Source organism: Penicillium samsonianum (assembly GCF_028829775.1).
Source record: "Penicillium samsonianum strain IBT 33392 chromosome Unknown utg000003l_segment0_segment0, whole genome shotgun sequence".
Taxonomy (NCBI): domain Eukaryota; kingdom Fungi; phylum Ascomycota; class Eurotiomycetes; order Eurotiales; family Aspergillaceae; genus Penicillium; species Penicillium samsonianum.
In genome coordinates, this window is record NW_026643261.1 from 2945488 (window position 1) to 2968242 (window position 22755).

The following is a 22755-nucleotide window of genomic DNA, read 5'->3' on the forward strand; positions in this document are numbered from 1 at the left end:
GCTGATGGAAGCTCCTGGAGTGCGCCAGTGACGAGCTGAGGGATTGTGATTCGAGCGAGATGGCGAGGAGTTGACTGAAGAGAGAACGAGTGATGAAGTATCCTCAGACAACGAAACACGGCATACAGTGTTGAGAGGAAAGGGACTCTAGGCAGGAAGATCGCTCGCTTGATCCTCACTTTATGTTGGATTAGGAGACTGCGAGTGAGAGCTTGATAATTTAGAATAAGGGAACAACCTGTGCAGGTGCGGATAGTAGGAGAGGAGGTAGTGAGGGTTGGAGGTGAAATAGAGGTAAGATTGATAGCTGGAGATTGGGATAACCTGTTGGACAATGCCTGTCAGACAATGCCTGTCATCCCTTTGATGCCTTTGTCTAGTCATCTCATTGATGCCGCCTTTTGTTTGCAGACTGAGCTTGTCTTCATTTGTCAGGGTACAAATACCCTGCTTCTGATAGATTGAATAGATCATGATTCTTCTTCCTCTCTCTCCCCATAGCTAGTTAGTAGTCTCAACATATTATGAAGACCTCTTTCTTCCTCTGAACCCTCAGGATCATCAATATCAATCACTCCCATCAAGAATAGCTGTTCAAGGAGCTATGTCTTTCTCTGGAATCTTCACCATCAACATGATCACTATATATCTATCGTGATCTTACCACCTTCCACTAGGAATAGTACTAGAAGTGCTATATCTTGTCTTGGAGGCTTCACTTCCACCAGGAATAGTACTGGAAGTACTATATCCTTTATAGAATCTTCATTTTGGAAGTGCCTTTTATGCACTATCCTAACAACTGAGCAACGAAAGCTCCATTTTTCATCATTTGAGCAGTCAATTTGACTATGAATCACTTGAATTTTGCTATGCAAACCAGACGGTTTAAGCTTGATATGATTTTTTTTTCACCCGAGTCTTTCGGAGTGATGGATACCTGAAAACCGACTTCCACCATCATCTCGATTTAGCTACTCCCATATCTCTTTGCTAGTCCTCATTAAAAAAAGGGGCGTCATGCGTGGTTAGCTAATTAGGCGGCCCATCCTGATGTCTAATCGTATCATATAGGAGATAATCGTTCGCTGGAACTTTCTGTCGGTCATATGCGGCATTTCCAGAATCGCCCACTTTTGCAGCTTGGTGGGTTGATGATGCTGTGAAGTGTCATACTATCGATCATGTTAATAAGAAGGTCTACTTCCCTGACCGGGAGGACATGCGCGTGCATCGCTTCAACTTCGATGGAAGCGGGCATGAAGTTCTGGTTCAGACTGGGGACTTCAATAGCCCTATGTAATACGGTTAGACGGCCATGTACTTATACCTCTTCGTCCCTTCGTGTGTATCACCATAATATATCTATCTAGCTTTCGAGTCCCCTTTTAGCACATATAATACTTAAGATGATCATATAACTAACCTTCGGTAAGCAATAAAGAAACTTAGGACAAAGAAGTTAAATATATATCAGGATCCTTTGTCCCATTTATATAACACTTTTCCTTTATAAGGAGATTCAGCGACGGCGTACGCAGTCACGACGCTTCGCCGCAACAGTGTTCAAAGAGGTTTCATTCCACTACAAACATCCGGGAGGATGGGAATAGTCATTATTGACGGACTATGCTGGAGTTTGCAGATAGCGACTGTATCTAGGTCGAAAATTTAGGCCGGCTGGCAGCAAGCCGCAATGACGGCGAACGAGCCGAAGCCACCCTAGATGACAGGACATTAGAATAGCAGACTATCGATAGAGAAGACGCGCTTACCCCCTTGACAATGTTTGCACTAGAGCACTGGTAATGGCCGGCGTTGGGAGGAGTGGCCCCGGTGATGGTGGATCCGTCGCAGTCGACATGGGCAGGCCCGAAACCCTTTAAGCCGTCGTAACCTCCACATGACTGGCCGTTGGTGCCATCCAGGTTGTGCTTGACTGCGACCTGGTTCCAAGTGCCAGCTGCAGAGAGACAGTGTGAATCATTCCGCAAATCAACAAAGAATAACGGAGAGGACTTACGTGCTGTGATAAACCCCCAGGTCTCGCCGCAGACTGGTCAGGTGGTCAGTATTCTGGTTGAACAAGAACTAGTAATTCATATCGCTCACTGGTGTTATGGCCGCTAAAGTTACAGAGCTGCTCTCTGCCAATGCCTTGGAGCAAATGTCAGTGTAGATTTATAAGGGGCGGCTTTTAAACGAACCAACGCCGCTGTTGGGGCATTGAGCGTAAGCACCAGCGATGAGCATAGAGGCTGCTGCAGCTGTGAGGGAGATTTTTCCAACCATCTTATGCAACGTAGAATAAGGTAAATGGGTGGGACGGGCGGGGACTTCTGTCAGGGGAGGTGAATAGAGGGAAAGAAGGCGACTTTACTGCCTCAAGTCTGCCCGTCTTTTATACGCAGGACTGCGGCACGCTATTCCTTCATCGCTACGATATGTTGCGCGCTGACACGCAAAGCTAGCGGTGGCAGTGCCGTCAGCAAGGCGGGGTCAACAGAGGGGACGATGTAACGGTGGTCAGCAAGGCCGTGTCAGCAGCGGCCGGGAAACGGTGACGGCGGTCAACAGGGAGGTTTAGAATCACGGATATAGATGGTCTCAGTATAGTTTGTCCAGCTGTCTGTACACCCTCGTCCACTGCACAGGCTTGAACTTGGGGCGTGGCTGCGTCAGGTCGGGAATTCACGACAATCACTACGTTGCTTCCATAGAAGGCCATCAATGCGTGCGGGGCTTCCCACTAATATAGAAGGGTTCCCCAGGTGCAGGACAAAATGTGAGACACGTTAACGCGTTACATCGATGACCAATGGACAGTAGAGAGCGCAGTTGTCCACGGGTACCTGGCGCCTTCTTACCTAACGCGTACCACCTAGTCTAACGCAATGAGGCAAAACGAAAGCACTGTCTCTGCCAAACATGTTCAGCCGAACCGGTGGCCCGCTGGGTCACAATCGCATTCCGCTTCTATAGCCCTCAGCTGGCCTGGCGCGCGCTTATGCAAAGCGAGCGAGGCGAAGTTTGAGGAGTCGAAAAGCGGCATGTGGGCAAATAACGGGTCTTCCATGCTCGCTTGAGGGAACAGGCGTTGACAAGCCCGTGGGTTTCATGGGTTCAATGTAGGTATCCGCCCTCAACGGTGTATATCGAGCGCAGTGATGCGGCGGAGTGGCAGAAGCTGGAGCTTAGAGGCGTTTTGGTCCTGATCTGGACGACTACTATTCCTTCCGTGGTTTTGCTATTCCGTACCCAGCCTTCCCTCCAGCTTGGATACCTAGTGGCCTTCACCGTCGTTGCTGTCGGGACTCTGGTGGATTTCCTAGTCTGGGATCCTAGTATCTGTGCAGCGCGGTACCGTTTCCCGTATACTTGTGTCTCGTTAGGCTTACTTTCGCTGATACTAACTATCTATGTGTTACGCACTGCCAACTGGTCACAGTTAGGTTAGAAGGGTTCGGTTATACTTGCCTTATGCTTCTCAGGTTTCCAACGTCAACGATCTGTTCTCTCAACCGTACTGTTGCCTAACAGGCCTTACTGTAGAATAGGTCCTATTGAGGTATCGAGGAACGATGCTAGGTAGAGCGCCGAGTATATCTATACCGGAGTATTAGTCTGCTCGTAGGTGTTGTCAAGTTATAATCAAGTAAAGAGTCACTGAAGTTCTAAAGGCATCCACAAGTAATAATATATGATTGAAGACGAAGAACTAAACTAAGTATATGAGAGAGTGTCCTTATATATCCTTCGTATCCTAGTCCTTGAGTGACTCCCCTAGAGTCACTATTGGAGTCGCTAGTGACTCCTACCAAAACCCATTGATCTAGAAATCGACCCGAAGACCGAAATCCTCTACTGGACGGACCGCGGTGATTACCCCATCGGCAACTCGGTCAACCGAGCCTATGTCGGCAGCGACAGCGACAGCAAGGTGTCCGCTGCCCCTAAGTTCGACATTTTGACCCGGCATCTGCGTGAGGTATGTCCTATTAGCCTCACCTCAAACATGATATATATCATGATATATTATCGGTCTATGGATTATTAACATGCTGTAGGCCATCGGTCTCTGTTTTGGATAGGGGGTTGTTATATTGATACGTTTAAATGATTTCCCTTCTCACGGATATTAGGCTCGATTACTGGACGAACAGTAAACTGTGGATGGTCTAACTCTTGGTTCAGACCCTACGTACCCTTGCTGCTGCATGTTGGGCTACAGAATTAAGACTCAACCGCTGGATAAACAGGAGAACCCTGCCCGATATAAGCCAGTTCGCAGGCTTCGACTTGACAACCCTGCTGCTGCAGATAACCTGTCCAACACTTAAATGAGACGCGGCGCCTGCTCGTTCAGTCAATACCCCTGCTTTTGCGGGTACTCAGGTTCCGTAATTCCTTGATTAGATAGACGAGTATATATATGCTAAGCCTAACTGATACGGCTAACCCTAACCAGATACCAGCATGTCTGTTACTCAGGTCATCCTGTTTTTTTCTTCCCTAACTAGTTTGAGGGTTAAGAAAATTTGTATGGTGCCTATGAGGTGATTAAGTATCTTTTGTATGGGCAAGTCATACAAAAGATACCTAATTTGTAGATTGGGTATCTGGTGAAAATTGGGAGGTGTATTGGGCGCTTGGCACGGTTAGTACCTGGATATATATCCGAAATCCATTATGTACTCTTTTTTTGGCCACGCGGTTAACTCGGCATCATCTCCATCGCATCGACCCCACGCAAATGTGGGGTGAAATGGTGTCATAGCTCATTTTCACTCCGGCTTTCCTCTCTCTAGGTACAAGAGTCACAGACTGCTATACGGAGTGCGGATATAAAGTGCCAAGGGAGGATCACGCACAACGGCAGTGTCATACACCCCGATCGGTATCTACCCCAGCCGCGCTCGCGTGACAGCTTCCCGAGCCGGGATCTCCGTTGATGGGGGTTTCTCCACAAACTCAGAACCATGGCCAAGACCGCCGCGAGGACCGAGAAAATGTTCATCTTCCCTCCCAAGGCGATTCTGACTTGATCGGTCATCATGCGGACTTGTCAAGTACAGAAAGCGACAGCGATCCCGAAAGCGACGACACCGCAATTTTCCAAGGCAACTCCCAGCCGAGGAGATTGGACTCCGCGCCGCTGATAACCAGTCACCGACGATTTCCCTCGATCGACGATGATCGCGATCATGATCATGACGGTGTGCTGGGGCCGGCCGAGAATGGCGAGGAGAAACCAGTGACTTGGAGCTCGCTACCGAAGAAGGGCCAGTTGGCAATCTTGACATTAGCGCGGCTGTCAGAGCCGTTGACGCAGACCTCTCTGCAGGCGTACATGTTCTATCAGCTCAAATCGTTTGATCCATCTTTGCCAGATTCGAAGATCTCCGCGCAGGCGGGTATCCTCCAGGGTAGCTTTACAGCGGCGCAATTTATCACCGCTGTCTGGTGGGGCCGTCTTGCTGATGCTGAATGGATGGGACGCAAGAGAGTGCTGTTGATCGGATTGATGGGCACTTGTCTGTCTTGTGTAGGATTTGGCTTCTCTCGATCTTTTGCGACGGCCATGGTCTTTCGGACACTGGGCGGGATATTGAACAGCAATGTCGGAGTGATGCGAACGCTGATTGCAGAGATCATCGCTGAGAAGAAGTAAGTTGATATGTTCATACAATGTGCCAACTTGCCTTAAGCTAACCATTTAGATATCAATCCCGCGCCTTTTTGCTCCTACCCATGTGCTTCAATATCGGTGTAATCATAGGTCCAATTTTGGGAGGCTCTTTGGCCGATCCTATCAACAGCTTTCCGCAATTTTTCGGCCCAGGATCTACCCTTGGAGGTAAAGAAGGTGTCTGGTGGATGCAGCGTTGGCCCTATGCATTACCGAATCTTTTGAGCGCAATCTTCATATTTGCATCGTTTCTCGCAGTATTTCTTGGGCTCGATGAGGTGAGATCATCCCTGTCCGCACTCATATCGTCACTAACAGCGAAACCGTTTAGACCCATGAAATTGCGCGTTATAGGAGGGACTGGGGTCGTAAACTGGGCAAGCGGATCACAAGAGCTTGGACCCGACGACCTCGGTACTATCGTCCATTGACACGGTCCAGAGACGATGACTCCATTTACACGGACGGCAGCGTCGGTACCTGGTCTACGCCATCAAGTCCAGCCCGTTCTCGCGTGCATCCACGGCCACATAAGAAAATAGGGTTCCGTCAAATCTGGACACGCAACATTATCTTGACTTTGGTGGCCCACTTCCTGCTCGCCTTCCACACAAGCGCCTTCAATTCTATGACATTTGTATTTTTGCCCGCACCCCGTGCCCCAGAGAACTCCCGGCAAGGTCTTTTCCATTTCGGCGGTGGACTAGGTCTTCCATCATCCAGAGTTGGGCTTGCTACTGCTATTATTGGTTTCATCGGCCTGCCACTCCAGATCTTCCTCTATCCGCGGATACAGACAAAGCTTGGCACCCTCACGTCATTCCGAACGTTCCTGCCCTTTTCGCCCATCGCATACATGCTGATGCCCTTCCTTGTGATTCTTCCACGCATACCATGGATTGTTTGGCCTTCTTTCACGTTTGTCGTTAGCTTACAGGTCATATCGCGGACATTTATCCTGCCCGCTGCTATCATCCTGGTGAACAACTGTGTCACGGATCCATCTGTCCTAGGCACAGTCCATGGAGTGGCACAGAGTATCTCTAGCGCAGCTCGGACACTTGGTCCATTCCTAGGTGGCTGGGGGCTGGGCCTGGGCCTCGAGAATAACATGATTGGGGCAGTATGGTGGGCACTGGCTGTTGAGTCTTTGCTTGGTTGGGCTATGCTATGGAGCATTTATGAGGGCAAGGGAATCGAACGCAAGAACGATGAGGTAGAGGAGGATGAGGAGTAATCTTCTTTGACTCGTTGATAATAACTATTGTCTACACTCCTTGAACGTGACAACCTAGACGCCTAGCATTAAGAGCGAGTCTTAACATGTAGAAACGAAGTTTCATTCCTATCTGCTTCTTTCCGACTCAACTCATCAAATCATAGAAAACCAGCAGCAAATAATTTAAGTCATCACACATGAATAGATGGGGCAATGAATGCCTTCATTGCCCCGGTGGCATCCCCATCATGAGCCTTCAGCAACTCCGTGGCCTTGATCTTATTTAAATCCAGCTGGTCAACCTAGATCCAATTAATAAAACTGCACAGAGCTGGGCACCGAAGCCATAGCAAACATACTAGCAGTGTAACATCAGCTGGAGCAATTTTAACTGTCTTCTTTTTTACCACCCCATCAGTCTTGGGTCCCTCGACCGTCTTCTTGTTGCCCGAGCCCTGTCCAGCAGCTATCTCAAGCCGACTCATGGCCCGTCCCAGAGCCTCTTGGTCTGCAGTAAGCGGTGTTCCGGCGGAGACACCCTCCGTTGTGATCTCATTCGTGTTGAGGGAGGAGAGAGCGGCGGCGGCTTTGCGATCTTCAGCGTTTGAGGGTAGAGGCTTTTCAACGGTGTCTGGGTGAGCAGTTGCAGAGGGAATTTGATCAGACATATTTTCTTTGTTCAACGGGCCTTGCGAGTTGGATTTGATCTTGACTTGAGCTGTGTTTTGACAACACGACGTCACTGATAAGCCTCGGGTTCAGATAAGTGCTGACATAATTGACTGTTTGGGCACCCGGGGGGGGTTTTCAAGGTTTGTCCAAAGATTATTGGTCCTCTCTTTCTCTTTCAACCTTTTGATTTTCATGTTCGACTTGATATCTTGTGTTTCTAGCTGCAAATGGTATGAACCATTTGCAGCTAGAACCCCTTTGAGTTGGCTCCACAGCTTGTATCTCCACTTCTAGGCTCCGCTTTTGAACCGGAAGACCATCCCGATGAGAAGACAGTGAATGGCTTAGGTCTGGAGTATGGATCCGGTCCTTGGAGATTATACTTCGACCAGAATTCCCAGATTATGATAGCGCTGACTTGCCTCCCAGTGCTGAGATTTGAAGTCACACCTGAAAGGATCATATCAACCTCCTGAATATTACATTTGACTCTTTATATGGAATTGAATATGCATCTATCTCATCTCTATATCCTTGGCTATATATAGAAATATCTTCTGTGCGGCATACACCTTTTCTCGCCTTTTTCTGCTGTCTAGCTAGAGAACTGAAAAGGGGGAGAAAATATCTAAAAGAAAAAGCGATGCAGGCACACTACGAAGCAGGAGAGGAAGAAGAATCAAAAGGTGTGTATTCCAACTACATACTGCCGTGAAGCTATTTATGCTTCATGACCTCGACCAAAGGCAGGTCTGAGTAACATGGGCAAGCAAGCAAAGCCTTGCTGCCTGGGTGGCACTGCATTAAAAAGACGTATAAAACGGCAGCTAAAATGACAGCTAGAGTGACTTGACAAGGCCGCATAAGCGGCCGACTATTGTTGTCAGAAACAATCACAATAGTTTGACAGAATACTTGGTCCAAATATAGAGGGAAAGAAACCTTGCAGTGTTTTTTTCATAGATAACGATTAGCCAGTAGAGGTCGAGGCGCAGACAAACAGTAATGCTCCGGTTAATACTGAAAAAAAATTAGCTTCATCCCAAGCTGTGGACTTTGTAGATTTGGGGCAAACTGAGGAAATGTCTGTTGCAGAACCCATACCCTTGATTTGTTATGTACATTCTTCCTTGGTGTATCTACAACTCTTGCTGGTTGGGATGAATAAATAAAGGATAAATGATCTAAACAACCGCCTTTGTTTGATTTTATCACTTTGACTTCAGATCTCATTAGTCGTGATTCAGACAATTAAATCTTTGTCGTGTCCCCGATCCTTTCCCAGTGCCCGCGTGAAAGAATAATACGCACAAACGTATTCATAGCTTCCATTGTTAACTCTCGACATATTCGATTAAGTCGGTTTCAATAGCAAAGGCTTAAATAGCTTCGCTTTAACCACCACCGCGTCGAGTTATCCTCTCTGTCCATCTCTCATCTCATCCATCTCTCACCTGATCCATCTCCCATCTGATCCATCAATCAGCTGATGGTCACATCCTTACTTTGCTGTCTCTTTTGATCCCCTCGGTCGTTTTCGGACCATTGATTTACTGACAAACAAATATTTAGGACACGTCTACCATGAACACTACTCCACACGATGCCTCTCCCTCTTCCGACGCCGTATCGATCTGGGAGCAGGCCTATCACGATGCATGGCGACACTTCCAAACCATCATTGTCGAGGTGCTGAATAGACTAAACTGGCACAATCCGTCCCCCGAAGACCACCAGACAACCATCGAGAAATTAGGTCGACTTCCAGTCGAGGTGGACAATATCCGAAGCACGGGACAGGCGATGTTTGAGCATGCTCCAGGCTGCCAGACTGTGCGAGAGCAGCATCTTACTTACTTCGTTGATGATTTTATCGAGGACTGTCACAAGCTACACTTCAAGCTGAATATGTTTTCATGGAGGCTGATAAATCGCCCGAATAGTGACCGGACAGTTTCCAATCGCCTTCTCAGCCTACTAGACACGATCAAGGATCGTGTGCCTGACTATCATGTGCCTGACTGATAGGCTCAATGGCTTGGTTTGTCATGGTTGCATTACTATCTATTGGTATTGATTTTGAATATTCTAACCTGGATCCTCATGAACAGACTGCAAAGAAGATGAGCGGCTTACAATACATTTCTTACGATTGTGGAGTTTTTATATCAAATGGTCACAATGTCTGATTTGGTGGGCTTGATGACTGAACTGGTTCTTTATGCCCGTGGACTACATCACTACTTATACTGACTTTAAACATGCTAACATCTGAGCTTATAGACAGCCACCGAACGAGCGATTCCCCATACCTTTCTCATGTTTTCAGAATCTCATTGACAATCGAAATTGGATAAAGACAGTAAGAGCCATACTAAATGTGTTTTTGGAGTCTGTGGAAAACGCGAAGTCAGAGGCCAATTTATTTGTTTGTACCTTGTAAGAATCAACCAGCAATATGACCAGTCTACATCGTGCAATCCTTAGAGAGTATGTAGGCTATAATTTATCCATACTGTATCTGTAATGAAATTAAGTCCATTCATTTGTACATATATAATGAAGTAGTTATTATAGCACAGGCCTATGCGTAGTGAGTTAAAGTTAATTATGAACTGTCAGGCAGACAAATGAATCATTCGGCAATGCTCTACAGGGCAAGAGCCAGAGCCAAAGCACCAGCTGCACCAGCAACACTCATGGCAATACCCCCGGTAGGAGCAGGGGCGCCACCAGTAGACTTCGAAGAAGAGGGAGAAGATGATACAGAGCTGGAGCTGGAGGTCGAGTCAGAGCTGGAGCCCGAGGAGGTGGTAGAAGCCAGAGTGGTCTTGGCGGAGGTCTGGCTAGCGGCGGTCTGGCTGGCGGCGGTGGAACCAGTCTCAACGGCGGCGCTGCTACCAGAAGTCTCGGTCGGAGTAGCGGTTGCCGAGGCACCCATGACCTGGTCATCGAAGTTGGAAGTGGCCCAGGCCTTGACGCTGCTAGGCAACGCGTTGTACCAAGCTGGGTAGGTGCCAGCCGCAGCTTCGCTGACGATCGAGGAGCGGGAGGCCGGGTCCATGATGTCGTCGTACCATGAGGCCGGGATGGCTGTTGCCAGAACAGTCATGATGGAGTTGGGCACATCGGGGAAATCAGAAGTGCCATCGCCTTCGACAGTCTCAGTGCTTGAGGATGTGGCAGTAGAATCCGCAGGGGCGGCCAGGGCCGTGGCGGCGAGGAAAAGAGTGGCAAGGATCTTATACTGCATGGTGAAAAGAATGTGGGAGTATAGGGGCGATATGGATTGAATAGAAGAAAGAAAAACAAAGCCGGCAGAGGGCTTAAATACCCTCAGGGCCAGAAGAAACAAGGGCATCCACTCATGGGGCTCTTCCAAGGGCCTTCCAGAGTCCCGGCTCACGTTTTACCTCCATTAGGGCCACGCTAGTACCAAACAAGCCAAACCAAAACCGATCACGCTAACCAAAAATGGCCACTACTGCGGTTAGTCCCGAAACATGGCCAATCAGAGTTGACAGGTCCCTTATGGTCGGCTCGATTAGACCAAATTTCTTCGACGCTAGCCGTTCTCGATATAAACGTTGCCTGCGCTATTCTCCATTATTACGCTATGGTTTGAGAATTAATTTCTCGTATCTGTCGGCATTTACTCTGTACGGAGTAGTTTTCGATCTATCGGGCCCCTTTTTATTGTTTCCGTGGTCCGTCCTTTTCTTTTCCAAATTTAGCTCCTGAAGGGTCGGCTTTCGCCAAGTCTGGGGAGTGAGAAATGTGAAATCTGCATTCAAATCTGCATTTCTACAAGCGAGAAAGTATATCGACAAAAAAAAAAAAAGGGTTGTTGCCTCCAAACTGTATCAGTCTAGTAGATACTCCATCTATCACGACCTCGGTATTACATTTGTTAATGCCCAAGGCCCTACGGAGTACGTCTGCCTATGCCATAGCCAAGAACTTACCGCAGAGTGCTTTTAGATTTTCACCCTGTTGTCTCTCAACCGGGGGGTACGTGGTGCCCAGGTGGTTAGGTAGGGTTAGGTAATCAAGCATCTATCGGCTACCTACGAGGCTCTGTTCATCTTTGTCAGTCTTACCCAGCATGATTATCAAGCTAACTGTGAAAACTTCGCTCCTGTTTACAAAGAGGCGAGCTTCATCACTCGATGCATCATACAGCCCAAGTTCGAGAACACTTTCCACTTCATCAAAGAGTCTGTTTCCCGGATACACAGCCTTTCGTTCGGATTCCAAAGGAAGAACAGAACTCATCACCTGGGCCATGATACCTTCCACATCCATGATTGTACATGCTAGGGTTACTACTTGATGGCTTGAAGAATGGAGGTCACAGGTTAGGAGGCTGCTACTTAGTGAGAGTTCAATGGGACCCTATGGCCTGTGCTTAATGGGATTCCCATTTTTTCCAGTCAAATAACACTGCCTGGTTTTGAAAAGGGCAGTATGAAACTCTCAGTAGCAACACCTCTAGTCTCACAGGAATGTGGAATAATATTCTGCCTAGAATATCAGGCACCCAGGGTGAGTCATCCGAGGTCCCGGGAATAAGCGTATCACGTACACACACCACACAGCTTCTTTTTGTTTCATGTCCTTGGTATCTTTTCATTCATCAGTCCTTTGTTCCCATTTATAATCATCATTCCATTGCCTATTCCGACCCACTTCTCGTTGCATTTGTTTGTTACTGCTGGTCAAACGGAAGAGATTTAACTTATATCATCACCCCACCTTACGGGATCAATTGCCCTCACCATGGCCGAATGGAGCCCTAGTTGTAAGAGCAAAAATCTGTAGAATCTCTCACATTTGATCTAATATCACTGACTATATCCAGCTTGGACACAAAAGCCCATCAAGCAAGATGTCATCTACGAGGATCTTGAAGGGTTGAAAGAATCACTCCAGAAACTACAGAAGCTTCCTCCACTTGTGACCACACAAGAAGTATGTCTTTTCTCTAGTCTGGGTCTTAGCTACTATACTGACCTGACTTACAGATCATCAATCTCAAGAAAAACTTACGAAATGTCGCTTTGGGCAAAGCATTCGTTCTACAGGGTGGTATGTTGCACAGGACAATATTCCCGAAACATAAGGACTAACCCTGTTGTACAGGTGACTGTGCGGAGCTTTTCGACTATTGCAGCCAAGAAATGATTGAAGCCAAGGTGAAACTCTTGTTGCAAATGAGTTTGGTTCTCATCTGGGGTATGTCAGACCCCCACAAAAAGCAAATAAACATGACAACTAATCCACCAATAGGTGCCAATAAGCCCGTCATCCGTATTGCTCGGATTGCAGGCCAGTTTGCAAAGTAGGTTTCTCGTTCATTAATTCATAATCACGAAACCAATAACAAAATTAGGCCACGCTCAAGTCCAACAGAGGTCATCAATGGTGTGGAAATGCCCTCTTTCCGCGGTGACAACATCAATGGCTTCGCAGCAGACCTTGCATCCCGCCAACCAGATCCATCACGTCTAGTCTCAGCCTACTTCCACTCCGCGGCAACTCTGAATTACCTCCGTGCCTCCCTCTCCTCAGGCCTGGCAGACCTGCACTCCCCACTAGACTGGGGCCTGGGCCATGTAATCACGCCCTCGATCAAAGAGCAATACACCAAAACCGTAGGCGCAGTAAAGGATGCCCTGCGCTTTATGCACACAGTAGGAATCGACAAAGACCGCGGCTTCGAGACTGCCGACATCTTCACCAGCCACGAGGGTCTCTCCCTGGAATACGAGCAGAGTCTAACCAGACTCCTTCGCCACCCAGCACACCCAGGAAGCAGCACCACGTCTCCCGAAACAGGCTACTACGCGACATCCAGCCACTTCCTCTGGATCGGCGACCGGACACGTCAACTCGGCGGTGCGCATGTTGAGTTCTTCCGCGGCATCGCTAACCCCGTCGGAATCAAGATCGGGCCTAGCATGGCGCCGGACGAGTTGGTGCAGCTGCTGGATGTCGTCAACCCGGATCGTGAGGTCGGAAAGGTGACTCTGATCTCCCGGTATGGCGCTGCGAAAATCGCAAATTTCCTTCCTGGCCATATTGCCGCGGTGCAGGCCTCTGGTCATATCCCTGTCTGGCAGTGTGATCCCATGCATGGCAATACGCAGAGCACACCTTCTGGTGTGAAGACCCGCCACTTCACAGATATCTTGTCTGAGTTGAAGCAGGCGCTGGAAATTCATCGCGCTGCGGGTTCATTCCTTGGTGGTATGCATCTTGAACTTACTGGAGAGGCTGTCACTGAGTGTGTGGGTGGCGCTGCTGGGCTGACGGAGGATGGACTTGGGGAGCGGTATACGACATTCTGTGATCCGCGCTTGAACGAGAAGCAGGCTTTGGAGTTGGCTTTCTTGGTTGCTGGATTCTATCGTGAAGAGTCGCAGGAGTGATATCATCGCTTTGGTAAAGCGGACACGAGTTTGAAGCGGAACAGCGAAAAGATTTCGGGTATTATCATCGAGTTTCTGAATCAAAAGTCATGTATGTTTTTGCAAGTTGACCAAGGACATGAGCGTGGATTTAAATCATCTCGAATTGAATTGGTTTGACTGAGATTTGATCAAAAAAGTAACGGACATTAACCTTGCACAAAAACTGTCCAACCTATCCAGCTCGCCGTCGTGGGGCAAAGTTCAAGAAACGCCCAAACAAAACGAGTCCACATATTTACAGTGACTGGGTATGAATCTACAAAAAGCGAACAATGTAATAGACAAAATCAAGGAACAAGAGGGCTACCAACAGCAGGCTTGTAAACAAGACTCTTACGCCTAGCAGCCTCCATACGGAAGCGGCGCTGTCTCCTGGATTCCTCATCTTGCCCCTCATCCAAAATAATACTCGCAGGCTTAGCACTCGGGAAGAGACCTCGGTTGCTCTGCTTTGGCGGGCAAGATTGCTGGACAAGCTTGGAGCGGTTTCCAAGGAATCCTGGTGTAGCGGGCGACATACCAATGGCATCAAGGTTGGCAAAGTTGTATCCTGGAGTGGCAGGGAATTGGTAACTATCAGCGGAAGATTGTTGTGGGGGTGTGGACGGCATCTCCAGCTGGTGGGTCGGAGGTGTGATCTTGCGGAAACCCTCAACGGCACCCGGATTGACACCACTGCGACGTCCGCCGGCAGATGGCGCGGGAGATTCAGAAATGCGCACGAGTGTTCCGTTCACATTGCTTAGTGCACGAGGCTCCATACTCTTGCGGCGCTTGGCGCCTCCGCGTGGGATGATAGAGCTGTCAACGGCGTACGGGGTTTCATCAAGCCACTGGTTTTCGCGTTCACAACTAGAGATAACAATCAGAAAAGCCGTGTAAAGAAAGGTATACAAAACATAAACTTACTCGAGAACCCAGCCGACTCCAACACACTTGACAAGACCCGCTGCCTTCTTGACTTTCTCCAGAGTCCGCAGGCCACCATCTTTGTACACAACATGGGTGATTCCAACTCTCAAGTCCTTGGGCTCTACACCATCAACCGGCGAGAGACTGGAATGAGGGTTCCAGGACCAGGACTTCACACATCGGGCGCCCATTTGCTGCAAAAGTTCCACAAAGATACCAGAGGCATCCTCACCCTCGGTGGTATGAACATCCACATGCACGACTGCCCCATGTAGAGCCTTCTGTTCAGTGCTGATGCTACGACGTGGCTTCTTGGCAGGGCTGGCGGTTGCGGCAGGAGTACCGAGCGCAGCCATCACTGGTGCTTTTGCACTGCTGCGTCTAGCCGTGATAGAGCGGCGTTTTGGTGTCGGACTTCTGCTCACCCGTGGAGATTTCCGGGAGGGAGACAGAATCGGCACACTGTCATTCAGTGCCATAAAAGTTGGCTTGCGAACACGCGGGGAAGACCGAGTGGGGGATGTGCTCGAGAGAGACAGACCTCTCTTGCGGGGCAGCTTGAGAGGTGATACGTCGCCTTCGGCTTTCAAAGGCACTTTTGACACTGTATGAATGGTGCGTAACTCGTCGGGTTGGAATTGCGCCTTCATTGGGGTTGACGGGAGAATCGGAGGACCGCAGTTCTCTTTGTCCTCGAGTAGATGGAACTCTTGATCCTGATCTTGCGGGGGTTGGGCGGCAAAAGTATGCTCCTGTTCAATGATTCCCGAGTCAGGGTCCTCGAAGATATCCGTGCTTTTGCTTGGCGGATCAATTATTTGATGGTCTTCATGGATGGAAGATGGCCGTGGAGTCCGTTCATACTCAGGGCTTATGCAAGTATTATTGCTTTGAGGCTGAAGTGGCAATTCGGCAAACAAAGAGGGGGTTTGTGCCAAAGGGCTCTTTGAGAGATTGGGATACGACACGCTATCAGAATTCGTCGGAGTTTCCGTGTTGGTTCGGTCCAAGGGGCCTACTAACGAGAAAACTCCACGGCGACGCGGTCGGAGTGATCTAGCTTGGGAAGGGGTATTTTGTTCCCAACAGCCAAACTTGTGTGCCAATGGCGTAAAACCTAAGCTAACCTCAGCAGGGGATTGGTGCTGATCATCAACGCTTGGTGTGTTGAAGAGACTGGGTGCCACTAACGCAGGGCTGTCGACTTGGGTGCTTGGCGTCCAACTATTTTCTTCATGCAGGGGCGCGTCCATGATGACATTATTGGCATTCTTGGCATCGAGGGTGGAGTCATGATCATTCTCTGAGTTGTCTGGGCGATTCAAGGACAAGGGTGTAGATTCACCGCCCGTGCAACTTGGTTGTGGCAAAGGAGTCGCTTGCTTCCTTTTGGGTGGGGTTGTAATATCCTCCACATGGTTGCTCTCATGTGGCGAGGCAGGCTTGGACGATATTCTAGAAAACTCAGGTCCGGCCAGGATAGACTCAGTGTCTTCCACTTCGCTCTCCTCGGCCATCACTTGTTCCTCTTCCTCGGGTTGTTGAATGGCCTCCTCTTGCCATTCACGTTCACTTTCCGAGGAATATTCCAAGTCAACCGTTGGTTGGGCTTCATCGCCACGGGTTAAATGCAATGGTGATCTGGAGGGCGAAGCATGTTCATTTGGCTGGTCTTCCATGTCTAGCTCTTGCATCTCCGTAGTTCGCGAAGGTTCCGGGGTCGATTCTATGGACTGGGATCGTATATCAAGATTTTGGCGCTCTTCTTCCTCAATCTCGCGCTCCAGTACCGCCAGCTCTTCTTCGGGATACTTCGTGTCCTCCATAACTGAGTCTGCCACCTGACCTTCTTCATCATACAGGTCATTCTCCGCGAGGTGTGCATCTTCCATGGCGTCAAAGCAAATTGTTTCAAGCTCCTCGTACTCAAATTCGCTCTCGTCTTGGAGATCTTCCCCTTCCTCCAGGTCTGAGGCTTCTTGGACATGTTGGTCATGAAGATCATGCGCTGCCAATTCGGCGTCTTCCAAGGTGTCGAAGCAAACTGTATCGGCTTCTTCGTATTCAAATTCGCTCTCGTCTTGGAGATCTTCGCCTTCTTCCAAGTCTGAGGCTTCCTGGACTGGTTGGTCATGGAGATCACGCGCTGCCAATTGGGCGTCTTCCATGGCGTCAAAGCAAATTGTGTCGGCTTCTTCGTAGTCGAATTGAGCCTGGTCTTCAAGTTCTTCGCTGGCTCCGGATCCTGAGTTTTCCTGAAGCTCTTGGTCATAAAGGTCTTCCGTTGCCATGTTGTCCTCTTCCATGACGTCGAAGCTAATCGTTTCAGGCTCTTCGTACTCGGGCTGAGGCTTATCTTGAAGATATTCACCTTCATCTTCTGTCAGGTCTGAGTCTTCGTCGGCCTCCACCTCCGCGGAGACAGTGTCAGTGTTTCCATCATTGAATGACTCTCGGGCTACTGCCGAGAAAGCAATATCTTTCTGGATAGGAGAAATCGATGATGTCTTGCCATCAGAAGACAGCTCAATGCCAAAGATGTCTCGAGCCACATCCTCGACCATTTCAGTGTCCTTTTCAAAGGCCGCCTCGTCAGGCTGGCTTTCCCTTGGCAAGGATTTGGGGGTGGTGGATTGTGCGAGTTCAACCGTCTTGGAAGGGGTTCCATCATTGTCCATGGGTTTGGAGGGTCCCACAGATGCATGAGCAGAGAATATCGAGTTTTTTAATGGAGAAGCTATTCTCTTTGCGGGGTTTTGAAATAAGGGAGTCCGAGCAGGGGCAGCTGATGTAGGAGCCTTGAAAGGCGATTGCGAGAAAGAAGCACCCAAATAACCCTTCTTAGGTGACATCTTCAGTGGAGAAGTGCGTCCAGGTGTGAAATCAGGGGCGGAAATCGGATTCACACTGTCCCGGAAGAGGGAACCCCCACGGTTCGGGGTGTCTCTCATGGAGAACTGGAATGGAGATGATGGCGCCGGTCGTCTCGCAGGGCTAGACATGATCATGGAATCACTGAAAATAACTGAATTGCCAGGTGGAAGAGCGAGGTGACCATTATCTACGACTGCGTTCTGGCTGCGGTTCGGCGCAAAGTTGACTTTCCTGACCGGGGAGCTAAGACCGATGCCGTCTGATCCGTGTTTTGGTGTTGGTAGTTTCGGTTCGCCATTCTCGTCCGTGAAGCTGGACGCCTTCTTGGGTGTAAAGTTGATCCTCCGTACAGGAGAGCTCAGTCCTGTGGTTTCCAAGCCATGCTTAACAGGCGAATGAACAACAAGTCTAACCAGATCCTTGGTGTCGTCCTTAATGGTATTCAATTCATCGTCTTCACCATCGGAGCTTGCGTATGCTGATAGAGACTTGGCCACCTGCTTGGCCTTCTTGGGAGATAATGGTTGGGTCGCATCCTTCTTCGCTGCAGCTGGCTTTCTTCCGCGAGTACCGGTTGTCGCGGGCTTGCGAACTGGGGTCGCTCCGAGCCCGGTCTTACCAACGCCCGCGCCCTTAGTCGCTACTCGTCGACGGCCAACAGCAGGAACCTCGGGCGCAGAGTCCTCGGCTTCGGAATCCGAGACATCCTGGAATTTCACCGTCTTCTTCTTGGCGGGCCCTTGCAGGAGATTTGATCGCATAGTTGTCGAGTGGGTCGCAATCCTAATTTGGTTCGATTTCATCTCACTCGCTGTATCAACCGCCGCACGTGTCCGCCTGCTCGTGGCCGCCGTTTCACGGGTCGCAGGGGCCTTCGCTGTTGTTCCTGCTCTTGGTCGTCCCCTGGTTTTCGGTGCTGCCTCAAGCTTGGCCGCAGCAGCTTCTGCGGGCAACGGATTTTTTCTTGGTCTTCCAACACGCTTCTTTGGCGCCTCGGTTTGTTGTCCTAGCTCATTTTCGTTGGCATTATTTTGGGGTTTTGACTTGTCGGCAACAGACTCCGAGGAAGCTTTCTTTCCTCGGGCAGTCACAGTTGCAGTCACTTTTGGCTTGGTAGCTGGGCGGCCAGGAGGACGTCCGCTGGGTTTCGCGGGTTTGCTTGTGATAAATCCCAGCTCATCATCGGACTCAGTATCTAGAGCAGGGGTCGCAGTCCGTGGTGCTGGTGTTGCTCTGCGAGGGGCTTTCTTCTTTGCATCGGCAGCAGCTGTCGACTTGGTTGAAGTTCGGACCCGTTTTGCAGGGGATTGCGGGATTACTGCAGCGCGCGCCATGTTGATATCACGCGTCGTCGTTGATGGTCGCAGTTAGTAGTGGCACGCGACGCTCATGGCGGGTTTGGGCGGTCAAATGTAATATCGGCCCGATGTCGCAAGGTCGCAGGTTGCCGGGAGTTGTCGAATTAGGTGCATGAAAGAGGAAGCAAGGCAAAGCAAATAACCCACTGTGGAGGTGGCGGCTGATCCGAGGTTGCTTGTTGTGGCGTTTCCCATAGCAACATGGGCACGTGATATGATCTACACATTCAAAAAAAAAAAACACGCTTTTCAACAAGGATGTTTATATTAGACTGATCCAAGGGTAAGGATAGATCAATATCATGACAAAGTAGCAAGGTAAAAGTCTGTCCCTAATGATGCTATACATTAATCAGGAAGTTCAACCTTCCAGCATTATTTGTACCTCATTCGATAACTATATATCTGCGAGATACCTAACCGTACATAGCTTTGAATGATCCAACCCCCCCTCTAGATGTTATTTTTCTGGCGTTATACTGCTCTAGAATATTTTGCACCTCATAATCTACCACTTGTCGAATGTCGATTTTACAAAATTAAATGGAGAACATCCTGGATTACCTTCATAGTAGCAAGTCTGGAGAGCCGAAACTATGTACCAATGCGTAGGTAGAAGGATGCCGAAATACTCAATGATCCAGCTACTGACACCTTGAGTTGAAGAGGCGCAGGCCATGTTTATTTGCGGTCTAATTCAGAGGAGGGATAGTGTACAAATATATATTATACGGTCATATATGCATTATTATCGAATTAGGTCCCATGGGACCCGAAGAAATCTAGGTAGATACTAGGAAGATGAAAATTACACGAGGATGGCTCAATGGCTCAATTTCTCCAATGGCGAAAATCCATGTTTCAAATGCGATTAGCTGAATGAAACATGGCAGTGAGAAGGGGAAAAAAAATAAAATCATAATGTCCTGTTACACCAGGATGAGCATTGCCAGGCTGGCTGCGACAACTGTGGAGAGTATGGTGGGCAAAATCACCGAGGCCATACTATCAGCCAGGTAATAAGCTGGGTTGTAAGAGTGCGGCCTGGTGGAGTTCACAGTGCCGTTCCAGCAGTACCGGTCGAAACACTGGTTGCAGATATCCGGAAGAGTGGTACCTGTGCGCTCGAATGAGCGGCTGAGGATAGCACAGCCAACACAGGACGTCCAGTTGCCGTCCAGGGTGCTGTTGGCCATAGTGGCAACCTCGTAGCCATTGAGAATGATCTGGTCACGCTGGGTGTCGTCGGTGCTCAGTTGGAAGGTTGAGATGTTGGAGTGGTAGGAGTAAGGGGCATTGGGGATGTACACAACGAGAGGTGAGGGTCCGGTCTGGTTGGAACTATTACAGCCAAAGAAGGACGGGCGGGTGCTGAGGCCCAGGTTGATGAAGGTGTTCTGGTCTGGAACCGCAGGGAAGGCGGTGCCGTTGCCGATACCGCTGCTGTTCAGGCTGCGCTCGTAGGTTGCAACCAGGGATGTGCCGTTCGGCCAGAAATAGTCGGTGTCGGCTGAAGAGTCGACGGCGAAGATGACATCAACTTGGCGCTCGGGCTGGATAAGAGGATGCAAAGGGACGTTCTGTCCATCCTCGCCGCCATCGACGACATCCAGAATTTTTGCGCGGCGTAGGGCGAAGAGTGCTCGTTGTATTTATAGAAGGGGTTGGGATCGTACGAAGCGATGTCGTTTTGCGATTTGTCTAGCCCGAACAAGATTTTGTTGAAAACATCCTTTACGAAGCTGGGGAGCGAAGTGGTGTTGATCTGGAGAAGGAACTGGTTGAAGAGTGTGGAGGAGGTTCCGATCACAAAACCAGCATTGTCGAAACCGCTGATGCAGCTCTCGTTGCTCGGAAGCGAGCCACCCTCGAACTTAGAGCCTAGGTACTTGAGGGGAACGAAACCAAAGATAGTAGGGTCAAAAGTGCCGAACTCCCACGGGTTGAACTCATAGACGGTCGAGTTGCTGCCAATGACCAGCTCACCGGGGTTACGGCCATCTGCAACAACGAACGGCAGGGGATAGTCTCCATCCTTGAACTCGGGGGTGTCGGCAATGGAAGACCAGGTATAGCTAACTCCACCATTGGTAGCATTGAACATTTGATAGGAGAGTGCGCGGCCCCTGTACCCAAGTTAGAAAACATGCAGATGCATCCCGATGAACAGGGACAACCTACCAGATATCGGTGAGAGAAGTATCAAAGCCAGCCGTCCTCTTCCCGTCGACAGCGTCCGCAATGTCCTTTAAGTAACTGGCAGAATCCAAAAGTTGGATACCACCAGTATCAGGACCCTCGAGGATCGAGTTCCCAAACTGCCAGACAGAACCAGCCGTGTGCGTCTGCAGCTTGTCGATCGTAGTGAAGTTATTGATATAGATTGAACCCAGCAACCAGCTGCCTCCACTCAAACCAGAGATATAGGTAGCAGACTGCAGCAGACCACCCAAATGCCCAGTCGCCGACGCATTGGACGTCCGGTTGTCGAAAGCCTTGACCGCACCGGCACCGTTCATCAACGCACGCCATCCACCGCCCGAAACGGCAATGCCGATATTGGGCAGACTTGACGAGTTCCCGGAGTGTTTATCGAGGTAGGCACCGACGTCATAATCACCAACTTTCACATGCCCGAAGAAATCCTTCATCGCCGACAGGGTCTTGCCGCGGCGGACTTCTAGCCATGATGTCTCGTTCGAGGACAGCTTCGCTGCGCTGCGAACTGCCGGTCGGTTCGCAGGGCAGCTGACGGATGTCGGCACGTACCCGTCGGGCGCGTTGGGGAGGGCTCGTTGCACACCTGCAAATGTGATATCATCGGGATTCAGCCCGCCGGGAACAGCGATTGCGCCTGCGAGAAGATAGTGATTAGTGTGAAGAAATTATTTTGTAGACGCGTGTAAAGGTCCAATTAAGCCAAGAATGGCAAACCCGTAAAAAAACAACCGCAAAAAGCACTTACCGGGCAAGCCCAGAGCGATCGAGAACAGCGCAAAAGTCTTCATGACGGTTAGATCACAATTGTGACCGACTAGTAACTGCGCAAAAAACGTAGAAAGGAATGAATTCCCATGTACTAGGGGGTGATACTTATGCACCGAGGGGGAATACTTATGCACCGGGCCCGCCGGAAGCTTAGACAATGTCCCAGGGTAGTTCTGTTGGTATGTTCTCCATATGTTCATAGGGATCACGAATCATGGCTGCCGAGTGGAGTGGAGTGATGTCAACGATGCCGAACGCTCCGTTTTGCCCTATAAAACATTAAATAAATATAGAATAAAATATGACTTTTCTTTGAGGCGCAGTCAGATTACAGCTGACACATAGGTAAGGCTCTGCCCAAATGGAGGCTGGGCAGGGGCTGATGCCGAAATTGTCATGTGATACGAATACGACCACTGTGGGCAAGTAGGCATCCGCATTTTAACATCCATTATTGGAGTAGGGTTTATATGTAAATGTCTCCCTAAAAGTGGACTCATTTCAAATCACTCCACAGTCAAAGGATGTGGCTAAGGTAAGACGGGGATGACTTAGGGTCCGAGGTGGATC

General features: G+C 49.4%; 10 protein-coding genes across 10 annotated transcripts; 4 read left to right on the forward strand and 6 right to left on the reverse strand.

Annotated features, from left to right (window-relative positions):
* Window positions 1–1310: 1310 nt before the first annotated feature.
* N7471_004706 (uncharacterized protein) lies at window positions 1311–2342 on the reverse strand. Its single transcript, XM_057277425.1, has 6 exons — window positions 2208–2342; window positions 2113–2157; window positions 2024–2056; window positions 1776–1963; window positions 1427–1722; window positions 1311–1369 (listed from the first exon to the last, which is right to left on the reverse strand). The coding sequence occupies exons 1-5, from the start codon at window positions 2290–2292 to the stop codon at window positions 1672–1674; spliced, it is 402 nt and encodes a 133-aa protein (XP_057137035.1). The 5' UTR covers window positions 2293–2342; the 3' UTR covers window positions 1311–1369; window positions 1427–1671.
* A 552-nt stretch (window positions 2343–2894) lies between these two features.
* N7471_004707 (uncharacterized protein) lies at window positions 2895–3086 on the forward strand (the record flags this gene model as incomplete). The annotated part of the gene is made up of 1 exon (XM_057277426.1): window positions 2895–3086. One exon carries the CDS (start codon window positions 2895–2897, stop codon window positions 3084–3086), a length of 192 nt encoding a protein of 63 aa, XP_057137036.1.
* A 1865-nt stretch (window positions 3087–4951) lies between these two features.
* N7471_004708 (putative MFS multidrug transporter) lies at window positions 4952–6926 on the forward strand (the record flags this gene model as incomplete). Its single annotated transcript, XM_057277427.1, has 3 exons — window positions 4952–5667; window positions 5721–5967; window positions 6021–6926. The coding sequence occupies 3 exons, from the start codon at window positions 4952–4954 to the stop codon at window positions 6924–6926; spliced, it is 1869 nt and encodes a 622-aa protein (XP_057137037.1).
* Window positions 6927–7099: 173 nt separating this feature from the next.
* N7471_004709 (huntingtin-interacting protein K) lies at window positions 7100–7576 on the reverse strand (the record flags this gene model as incomplete). The annotated part of the gene is made up of 2 exons (XM_057277428.1): window positions 7100–7210; window positions 7268–7576. 2 exons carry the CDS (start codon window positions 7574–7576, stop codon window positions 7100–7102), a joined length of 420 nt encoding a protein of 139 aa, XP_057137038.1.
* Window positions 7577–9164: 1588 nt separating this feature from the next.
* Window positions 9165–9605, forward strand: N7471_004710 (uncharacterized protein; the record flags this gene model as incomplete). The annotated part of the gene is made up of 1 exon (XM_057277429.1): window positions 9165–9605. One exon carries the CDS (start codon window positions 9165–9167, stop codon window positions 9603–9605), a length of 441 nt encoding a protein of 146 aa, XP_057137039.1.
* Window positions 9606–10230: 625 nt separating this feature from the next.
* On the reverse strand, window positions 10231–10833 carry N7471_004711 (uncharacterized protein; the record flags this gene model as incomplete). Its single annotated transcript, XM_057277430.1, has 1 exon — window positions 10231–10833. One exon carries the CDS (start codon window positions 10831–10833, stop codon window positions 10231–10233), a length of 603 nt encoding a protein of 200 aa, XP_057137040.1.
* Window positions 10834–11643: 810 nt separating this feature from the next.
* On the reverse strand, window positions 11644–11885 carry N7471_004712 (uncharacterized protein; the record flags this gene model as incomplete). The annotated part of the gene is made up of 2 exons (XM_057277431.1): window positions 11644–11657; window positions 11681–11885. The coding sequence occupies 2 exons, from the start codon at window positions 11883–11885 to the stop codon at window positions 11644–11646; spliced, it is 219 nt and encodes a 72-aa protein (XP_057137041.1).
* Window positions 11886–12202: 317 nt separating this feature from the next.
* N7471_004713 (3-deoxy-7-phosphoheptulonate synthase class II) lies at window positions 12203–14176 on the forward strand. The gene is made up of 6 exons (XM_057277432.1): window positions 12203–12381; window positions 12442–12551; window positions 12605–12668; window positions 12723–12815; window positions 12870–12921; window positions 12973–14176. The coding sequence occupies exons 1-6, from the start codon at window positions 12360–12362 to the stop codon at window positions 14009–14011; spliced, it is 1380 nt and encodes a 459-aa protein (XP_057137042.1). The 5' UTR covers window positions 12203–12359; the 3' UTR covers window positions 14012–14176.
* Window positions 14177–14340: 164 nt separating this feature from the next.
* Window positions 14341–19173, reverse strand: N7471_004714 (uncharacterized protein; the record flags this gene model as incomplete). Its single annotated transcript, XM_057277433.1, has 2 exons — window positions 14341–14905; window positions 14963–19173. The coding sequence occupies 2 exons, from the start codon at window positions 19171–19173 to the stop codon at window positions 14341–14343; spliced, it is 4776 nt and encodes a 1591-aa protein (XP_057137043.1).
* Window positions 19174–20126: 953 nt separating this feature from the next.
* N7471_004715 (lysophospholipase family protein) lies at window positions 20127–22385 on the reverse strand (the record flags this gene model as incomplete). The annotated part of the gene is made up of 5 exons (XM_057277434.1): window positions 20127–20839; window positions 20874–20898; window positions 20927–21323; window positions 21379–22051; window positions 22163–22385. 5 exons carry the CDS (start codon window positions 22383–22385, stop codon window positions 20127–20129), a joined length of 2031 nt encoding a protein of 676 aa, XP_057137044.1.
* Between the last annotated feature and the right edge of the window lie 370 nt (window positions 22386–22755).